Genomic DNA, 9,936 nt, shown 5'->3' on the forward strand with positions numbered 1-9,936 from the left:
TTTTTAGGTGCTTTGCACTTCTATTGAACCTTTATAATGGGCCCGGTTCCTTAAAAAAGGAGAGAAATTATAGAAGTCTTATCTGGTGCTAATTTTCAAAAGTAAATCTTCTATATATTTTGGGGATCCGCATTGAGAAACACGTATGCTGGTACAGTGTATCAGACGATCATAACCAGAGTTCCAATTCGGTTGATGCGTAACTTTCTTAAAAGATTGGGAACGAATTAGTCACTTCTGTCAATTGAGCTCCTCTCCACTTCTTAAAAGTATATGATACCTTGAACGTTGTTGTGGGAATATTTTGCATATTTTTCAATGATATTTGATTGTATGAAGCATAAATATTGGGAGTAATAATATGAGAACTAGAACTAAAATACATACATTCTATTTTGTTTGATTATTGTATAGTTGTAACATATTTATAAAATATAAATAGCATAATGAAATGGAATTGTCATGCATGTTTGCATGTTGAGATGGACCTTTTCCTATGCATGATTCAGTAATAATATGAGAATTAAAACTAAAAATAAATATTTTTATGATTATTGTATAGTTCCAAAATATTTGTTAAATATAAATAGCATAATGAAAAAAATGCATGTTTGCATGTTGAGGTGAGCTTTACCCTATACATGATTGTAATGTTGAGATGGATATTTTCCCATGCATGTTGCTTGCTGAGATGTCATGCTTGCATGTTAAGAGAAATAGGTTCGTGAAAGTTAGATATATTAAATATAGAAGATGAATGGACATGCATATCTGCCTATGTAAATGAAGGCTCGGTTCATAGGTTGAAGAGGGTTCTGCTCCTTCAGCCAATGCATAGCTTAGTGGACTGAGTAGTTTCCTTTTCTCACATTTGGTATCTTTGATGCCAACGAAGGAGAGAGAAAATGTGTATATTGTGTGTGTGTGCGCGCCTTTATTTATAGATCATTTATAATCTCTTGTATGGCTTGTAAACTCTTTTATTTTGTGTGACGTCATCTATCATACTTGTTTTTGTTGGTGTCATGTTCTGCATGATCTGCGTCATGTGTTCTTATTTTCTAAGTGATATCATTATAAGTCTAGAGCGGAGGGCGGAGGGACCTATGGGCTCATCGTCAGTAGTATCTGGTGGGACTTTATTGTTGGGAACGTAGCATGCAATTTTAAAAAAATTCCTACACTCACGCAAGATCTATCTAGGAGATGCATAGCAATGAGAGTGGGAGAGTATGTCTACATACCCTCGTAGACCGAAAGCGGAAGCGTTTGACAACGTAGTTGATGTAGTCGAACTTCTTCTAGCTCCGACCGATCAAGCACCGAATGTACAACACCTCCGAGTTCTGCACACGTTCAGCGCGATGACATCCCTCGCCTTCTCGATCCAGCAAGGTGTCGAGGAAGTAGATGAGTTCCATCAACACGACGGCATGGTGACGGTGATGATGAAGTGATCCGCGTAGGACTTCGCCTAAGCACCGCGAGAATATGACCGGTGATGTAAACTATGGAGGGGTGCCGCACACGGCTAACAATTGATGTTGTGTCTGTTCTAGATGCCCCCTCCCCACATATATATAGATGGGAGGGGAGGAGAGGCAGCCAGGGGCGCCCTAGGGTTGGCCGCTGCCCCCTAGGGGCCCTGCCTTGCCCTACGCCCCCCTTTTCATGTATGCATGAAGGGGGAGGAAAGAGGGGGTGTGAGGGATGGAAGTGGGAATTCTAATCCACACTTTCCTTTCCCTTCCCCCTTTCCTTCTCCTCCTCCTATAGCTTTATAGGGCGCACCAACCCTTTGTGGGCCGGTGTGTTCCTTCACAAGGCCCATATGTCCCATAGGATTGCCGGGGGTACCCGAAACACTTTTCGGTGACCCGATAAGTACCCGATACCCTCCGGAACACTTCCGATGTCTGAATACCATCATCCTATATATCAATATTTACCTATTGACCATTTCGAGACTCCTCGGCATGTCCATAATCTCATCCGGGACTCCGAGCAACATTCGGTCACCAAATCACATAACTCATATAATATTATATCGTCATCGAGCGTTAAGCGTGCGGACCCTACGGGTTCGAGAACTATGTAGACATGACCGAGACACCTCTCCGGTCAATAACCAATAGTGGAACCTGGATGCTCATATTGGCTCCTACATATTCTACGAATATCTTTCTCGGTCGATCCGTTATGACAACATACGTTATTTTCTTTGTCATCGGTATGTTACTTGCCCGAGATTCGGTCGTCGGTATCCACATACCTAGTTCAATATCGTTACCGACAAGTCTCTTTACTCATTCCGTAATACATCATCTTGTAACTAACTCATTAGTCATTTTGCTTGAAAGGCTTCTTATGATGTGCATTACCAAGAGGACCAAGAGATACCTCTCTGATATTCGGAGTGACAAATCCTAATCTCGATCTATGCCAACCCAACAAACACCTTCGGAGATACCCGTAGAGCATATTTATAATCACCCAGTTACGTTGTGACGTTTGATAGCACACAAGGCATTCCTCTGGTATCCGGGAGTTGCATAATCTCATAGTCGAAGGAATAGTATTTGACATGAAGAAAGCAATAGCAATAAAACTAAATGATCATTATGCTAAGATAATGGATGGGTCTTGTCCATCACATCATTCTCCTAATGATGTGATCCCGTTATCAAATGACAACACATGTCTATGGTTAGGAAACTTAACCATCTTTTATTAACGAGCTAGGCTAGTAGAGACTTACTAAAGACACGATGTTTTGTCTATGTATCCACACATGTATCAAGTTTTTGGTTAATACAATAATTCTGACATGAATAATAAACATTTATCATGATATAAAGAAATATAAAATAACAACTTTATTATTGCCTATAGAGCATATTTCCTTTATTTATCAACTCGTCGGGGAGGTAAAGACTGTGGCATTTGATCTTTAGCCCCTCTTTACTTGAAAATTTCAGGATTTGCCACTGCATACGTTGAAAATATATATTGGTTTGCCACATCTCACTTTGCACTTTGATCTTTTGCCGGTGCATCCATGTCCAGTTCTTCCGTGAACGTGGCACAAAGGGGCAGATTTATAATATCTTTTAACCTTTTATCCTTAAAAGAAAAGGAAACAAATAAGTTTAAGGGAAAATTATCATGAATTCAAGCATAGGAACAACATCGGAATTGTTGGCGCAGAAAGGGGAGAAGAATCTTAGTTGATCCTCCTGCAGTTCATTCTGATCTGTCCATTGGATCCTGTCAGCGGCGTGATATCCCCCATCTTGATCATTCCCTCCACAAAGTCCTTGAAGAAGGCGCTCTGGCTACCGACATACTCCCGGACCAGCGCGTCTGCAGCACCACCATTGAAGAGCTCCTGGTCCGAGTGAAGAAGGCCCCTCTTCTGGACGAGGTTCTTGTAGTAGTCGTTCTTGAAGACGGTCGGGGTTTGCAGGTCCAGTGGCGCCAGGTTGTTGTCACCGGAGCCGGTGGCGCGAGGGCAGCCTGACTGGCGGCTCCTGGCGAAGCCGGCGTGGATGTTTGTGTCGTTGTAGATGTGGTCCCGAAAGTTTGTGCAGCGTGCTAGGCCGATTGTGTGGGCTCCTGGAACACAAGTTATACCGTCAGCTCAAGTTATTACCTGTTTTGCAGCTACTGTTTTGTCATTCCATTGATCGGTAGGAATCATTCACCAACTTTCCTAATTAGCACTACGTCCAGTGGCGCCAGGTTGTGACGTTGGTGCGGCGTGGTTGGGATAACTGTGGGCTTTGCCCTCTTTGTAAACGTGAGCAAGAATCGGGTATCCACCTCTTCGTCAAGTGCCGCTTCTCCATTAGGCTCTGGCGATCGGTCATTGACAAGTTTGGTCTTGTGCACATGGACACCTCCAATTGGCACCTTGAGGATTCCCTCATGCAATGGTGGGATAAAAGGACCGACATGTGAAACCCTAATAGACGAGCGATGGCCTCCCTCACCATGCTCGTCTCTTGGACTATTTGGAACGAGAGAAACGCGCGGGTGTTTCGTAACAAGAGCGCGCCGCCGCCTATCCTGCTCCAAAATATCGTGCTTGAGGCAAAATTATGGGTTACGGCAGGTGCTAAGAAATTAGGGTGTTTTGTTGTATGAGAGTAATTGCCATGCCGTGTTGCAAGGGCGCTAGTAAAAACTCTAAACTCTATTCTTCTCTTATTTAATGGATGAGGCAAATCTTTTGCCTCCGTTTCGAAAAAATAATAATTAGCACTACGTGTTTAAGTGACCAAGGAACAATGTTCTTTGACGTTGTCCAGTCTTACAAATTAAGCGGACAGACCAAAGGTTAGGTCAGTGGTAATTAGTCATTGATCAACTTTGTAACTCATCACCTGTAAAGTAGTATATTTTTGTCTTATGTAGAATTTTTGAGCTTTGGAGTCAAAACGTGGCTATCAGTTCCGTTGGTTTCTGCGGCTAGAAAGCTACCGAGTCGGCGCCTCTATTGAGAAATTAACAGTCCGGGAGAGTAGTCAAAGAATTTTAACTTGCTTCTTCAGCAAATTAAAAGAAAATATTACTTGGCCGTGACAAATTATGTTGGTTCAGAATGCAACTTCAAAATTGTACTACCTGAGAGTGCGTAATTATTTATACGAAAATATGTACCGATGTACGCGCGGTTTATTTTGCATATACCGTGTACATGCGTATATGTATGTATGTACTACCTGAGAGTGCGACCATGTCTTTCTGGGATAGCCCCTGCGCGGCGAAGAGGGACGTAAGGTTCGCGAGCCCCGATGTCGGTGGTGGGATGTTGTTCTCGGCGCCGTTGAAGCTCGCCGTCGTCGAGTCCCTCCTCCCCATCTTCACCTCCCAGCTCGGGCCACCCAGCTACACGTACACAATGCATGTCACAGAGTGTTAGACTTTGTTGAACGGTACGTACAGTACTAACTACCTAAGCATGACTATGCATGCATGTATGGATACTTACGAAGACAACGCTCTCCTCGGCGGCGATGGCCAGGATGTCGGCGCAAGAGACGACGCCGGGACAACACCCCTCGACGGCCGCCTTGACGGCGTCGATGACCTCGAACCCCCTGGCGGAGTTCTTGTTGGGCGTGGCGTTCTTCTCGCCGCGCAGGCCCGGCGCGTCGTCCAGCAGCAGCGAGGCGTCGCAGCCCTGGACGAAGCAGTCGTGGAAGAAGAGGCGGACGATGGAGGCGCCCACGCGGCGCTCCCTGGCGATGGCCGGGTGCAGCGCCGAGCGCACGGCTTTGAGCATGCCCGGGCACGAGCGGGAGTAGAAGCCCGACGATAGCTGCGCCGACGCTCCTCCGCTGGCGATGGCGACCAGCGCGAGGATGAGCCAGAGGACAACAATGGCGCGCGCTGCCATGATCGGTTTATAGGTGTTTCTTACGATGCTACTCGATCGGTCTATTCTACAACCAGCTAGATAGTGCCTTGAGAGCTTGCTGGATGTGGTGGAGGAACGCGGGGCGGCCGGTATTTATAGGAAGAAAAGACTAGCTCTACACACACCGCAAGCCATGATTAGGTATACTAGTCTGCCATCATATATTACTATTAGATTGCATCATCATGCCCCCATCGTCTTCACCAACTCCGGTGGACTTTGAGCGTTGATCCAAACGGGCGCTCGCTTTGGAATAACGCGTTTCAAACCAGATGCATATGTAACGTAGCTCGTGAAAAATGAACAGTTTCGGTAGAAAAAGCTGCATGCCGCACTGTGCCATCGACACGGTTAAGTAAAGAGTCATGTCAATCATCTTGCATGCATGGCTCCGTCTCCTCATGTTGCTTTCCTGTGCTACGGACGGTGTTTGCTACTCTACATAGTTCTCTGGGTCAAATTTAATAAAGAAAATCATCAGCGTGCTAATGTAACACTCGCATGGACTTTAAGGCGACACTTTGGCACATGAAGAGTACATTAACACGCCTATGATTTCTTAATTGTTTTTTGCATCACCGTTTCCGTATCCAACAAATGTCAAGGTTAGCCTACCTACCGCCTACCGGTACATGAGCATGAACGAGATGATGATTTTTCTCATAATTGTTTTTTCAAGTTTCGGGGACATACAGACGTCTGACCGGGTCTCCGGCGGTACTATTTGGCCCATGCTCATCCTTAGAAACTGGAGGCATGCATGGTGGTCATGGTCAAAACATTTATATATCAATATCCAGCATGGACAATTCAACCTGAATTCTCTCCTCAAGGTAGCATATACGTACGTGCATCAGCAAATTCTATAGCATGGCGGTGTACGTAGAATAGGTCCGTATGTGAAAAAGATCTATCCGCTGACCGTATAGTACCGCATATTACTCTTACCTTCTTCACGTTTTATTTTACTGAAAAAAAGGAGAAATCTTATTCCTAGTACTACTACTGCGCCTAACAGTATTATGTTTAGTCAAAGTGGAGTATAATACCTTTTGGGGGCAAATTTGACCTTAGATCGAAACTATTTCACAAACTAAACTGTTCTTAAAAGTATTTCACTCGACTGACATTTAATGCGCAGTGCCTGACAGCAAGACGCTGCACTCTACTGTGCAACGCTTAACACTTAGGCGCCACACTGTGCAGCGCCTAGCTGTAAGGAGTTGCACAGTAGAGTGCAGCGCCTTGTTGTCGGGCGCTACATAAAAGGGTCAGCAATGTAAAATATTTTCAAAAACAGTTTAGTTTGTGAAATACTTTCGCTTTGAGGTCAAATTTGTCAATTTTGCCCCTTTTTGGGCACCAATCATACACCCAGTTAGTTAATTAGCTTGAGCCTTAACCTTTTGATTTGAGTGCTCCGTGTTCACAGTTGTACCGTTTATTAACTCTATTTCTTAGTAGACTCTTGCTGTTCTGTTCTGGTGCTTTACGGGTTAGAACTTTCGAAGTACTCCACACTCTAGTCCAAAGAATTTCAATGCTGGTTGCCGGAAGCAAATAACGACTTGTGGATCCGACCGCACCGCAATCGCCGGAGGTTTGGCACACCAAAATGCTGCACTTATTCGTGTAAAGAAAGAAGATAGATGGACTCTTATTCGTAAAAAGAAAGAAGATAGATGGACTCTAGTCCAAAGAAATTCAATGCTGATTGCCGGAAGCAAATAACGACTTGTGGATCCGACCGCACCGCAATCGCCCGAGGTTTGGCACACCAAAATGCTGCACATGCGCATGCCCCCTCAAGAAAAGCCATGGAGTACATCATCAGACTACTAGTCTCTCGTGCATATGTAGCAGAACGGGTCCATTGTCGAAGACCAGCTTTCGCAACAGAGTTCCAACGCCCATCCAGCAGAAACTCTGCTTTCATCAACGTACTATAATCAAAATGCCGCGGCAGCAGCTGCACTTCTCTGACCACAAACTTGCCATTATGAAAATTCAACGACAACATCTGGGTTAGCTCGCTGCAACAATTTGTCTGTTGACTGTCGATCGTTGTGTGTCGTTTGTTTTGGTTGCATACGTACGTGCTTGTTATTTGTGAGAAGCATTATTTCAACACATACTGTATAAGATACTGTACTAGCTAGGTAATGATATATTTTGTGGAAGAGAGAACTTACTCCTCGGAGAAGGTAATGATTGCTTCGGTCAAAATAAGCAGATGACAGCACCAGTAAAAGATAATCTTGGTACATGTTTTATTATTAAATCAGGATATGAAATGTAGCGTATGCATCTAGGGTCCGTTTTGGTCAGAGAGCAAGGGGTTGGTAGGTCGGGGCGGCCATCCAGTGATCTACTATTTTTTGTGGATGGAACAAACAAATTCCTTGTTTGATGCAAGGGACGAGTGTTTCTCTGGATGAGTATAATTTCTTTTTTGTTGGAGGGATAAGAAACACATTGGGTTGTGATGACTCTACATGAAGTGATTGAGTGGACCGGCAGAACTGTGTAGATGTTTTTTGTCGATAAAGGGTGGGCTTTATAGATTTAAAATAAAGTATTAAGGAGAATGCGTACACATCCAACTTCTGCATGACTAGAATGCATATAATCAATATCAATTCACACACACACACATCGAAGACCGAAGCCATCCCTAGGCAGATGAAAAAAAAATGAAAGAAAACTCTCAAGCGATCAAAAAACAATCGGTGAACTAGTGAAATGACCATCCACATCATCTATGGTCTCTTGACATCAAGGACGACGAGAAAGGTTCTTCGGTAGCAATGCTGCTCAAGCTCCGCTGTCGTGGGATCCAAACCGAAGGGCAGATCATGGGTTTTAACCCTGAAGATCAAGTCTGGGCAAACTCAAAACCATGCCTACAAGAAGGTAATGACGCCAAAACACTGCCATTGCCAGGTATGACCACATAGGGTCAGACGTAGGGTTTTTACCCCAGAGCTTGAGACCGGGTATTCGAGAACTACCACCAAATCGAGGTCATCTTGTGTTGACCCCTCCACGTTGCACAATCTCAGCAGTTACATGCATGCACGGTCCTCACGTGAGATCAAAGAAATCATTTGTAAGCACGGAAGGTCATCGACACCGCCAAAATCCCAGTGTAGGATGACCTGGTAACGCTGGATCGATCTCGCTAGTGGTAGCCGATGGTAGATATGTATGAGACAATACTACCATGTGTCTCCACCCTTACCAGCAACCCAAGACCACATAACTGTTGGAAATATGAGCAATTTACCAAACAACTTTGCTGACAGAAATACTAGATAAAACATGACTAATATAGCAGAGATAAAGCAAGTCATGCAATTTGACAAAGAGAAGGTAAACAACATCTTCACATATGAGCTGTAAGTAAACATATCTAGAGCAGACAGTATAGCAAGTAGCATATATGAAGTAGAACCTATCAGGTGTAGGACAAGGACTAGAACAAGGAACTGCGGCAGAACCTTTAACAGGAAAAACAAGAACACGTACGGGACAGTAGCAGCAGAAGCGCTGGACTTGGGGTCGGTGTCCTCGCCTACCATGTCGTCGAGGAGGTCGTGGACGTCGGGGAAGAAGTGGTCGTCAGGGAAGTGGTCGTCGGCGACCGGATCGTTCGTGCTGAAGCAACCAGTAGTCGCGCTGAGCGCTCCCCAAAAACCTTATCACCATTCTCCCGTACAGGACTCAAAACGTTCGGTTTCGGAGGCCTATTGTCCCGACTCGCGGTGCACGCCGCAAGACGAGATGAGGAAGACAACAACAGCTCAGAGATTGGAACCGATGGCGAGAGGAAGGAGAAATTCTGGTACGTCTCTCTGGGAGGAGGGACCTCCCTTTTATAGGCGCAAGAGAAGGAGGCGAGAGGGCAACGACGGGAGGCGAAACGAAGAGACAGAGACGAAGCGAACGGCCAGTAGCCGAAGGGCTGCACTGTTCGCATTCGAACTCCCCTTTCGCAAAAAATCTTTTCAGCTTCCGTGTGACCTTTCGTATACCCGTAGTGCGTGGCAAAAACTTAGATATCGGCTCGGCTCATTTCCGCAACCCGCAACCCGCAACCCGTGGCGCGTCGTGACGAGGCGAGGTGAGGCGAGGCGTGGCGTGGCGAGACGGGCAACGGAGGAGGAGCACGCGTGGATATCCCTCTTGTTCTCATGTTCGTACAAGTGGGGAAAGAACCTCCCTTATAAGGAGGTCCAACTCCCACTAAACTAGCAATGTGGGACTTCTTAGAAATATGCCCTAGAGGCAATAATAAAATGATTATTATATTTCCTTGTTCATGATAATTGTCTATTATTCATGCTATAATTGTATTATCCGGAAATCGTAATACATATGTGAATACATAGACCACAATGTGTCCCTAGTGAGCCTCTAGTTGACTAGCTTGTTGATCAACAGATAGTCATGGTTTCCTGGCTATGGACATGGGGATGTCATTGATAACGGGATCACATCATTAGGAAAATGAT

The 9,936-nt window shown here is 45.0% G+C and overlaps 1 protein-coding gene across 1 annotated transcript; it reads right to left on the reverse strand.

Annotated features, from left to right (window-relative positions):
- Positions 1 to 2,861: 2,861 nt before the first annotated feature.
- On the reverse strand, positions 2,862 to 5,474 carry LOC119286299 (peroxidase 4-like). Its single transcript, XM_037565677.1, has 3 exons — positions 4,994 to 5,474; positions 4,725 to 4,890; positions 2,862 to 3,615 (listed from the first exon to the last, which is right to left on the reverse strand). The coding sequence occupies exons 1-3, from the start codon at positions 5,399 to 5,401 to the stop codon at positions 3,224 to 3,226; spliced, it is 966 nt and encodes a 321-aa protein (XP_037421574.1). The 5' UTR covers positions 5,402 to 5,474; the 3' UTR covers positions 2,862 to 3,223.
- Between the last annotated feature and the right edge of the window lie 4,462 nt (positions 5,475 to 9,936).

Source organism: Triticum dicoccoides, chromosome 4A (genome assembly GCF_002162155.2).
Source record: "Triticum dicoccoides isolate Atlit2015 ecotype Zavitan chromosome 4A, WEW_v2.0, whole genome shotgun sequence".
Taxonomy (NCBI): Eukaryota; Viridiplantae; Streptophyta; class Magnoliopsida; order Poales; family Poaceae; genus Triticum; species Triticum dicoccoides.

Excerpts from the sequence above, each read along its gene's own strand:
- LOC119286299 (XM_037565677.1), bottom strand. The coding sequence starts at position 5,401 with ATGGCAGCGCGCGCCATTGTTGTCCTCTGGCTCATCCTCGCGCTGGTC. Across the intron at positions 4,891-4,993 it reads CCGAGGAGAGCGTTGTCTTC|CTGGGTGGCCCGAGCTGGGA; the intron begins GTAAGTATCCAT and ends GTGTACGTGTAG. Across the intron at positions 3,616-4,724 it reads AGACATGGTCGCACTCTCAG|GAGCCCACACAATCGGCCTA; the intron begins GTAGTACATACA and ends CTTGTGTTCCAG.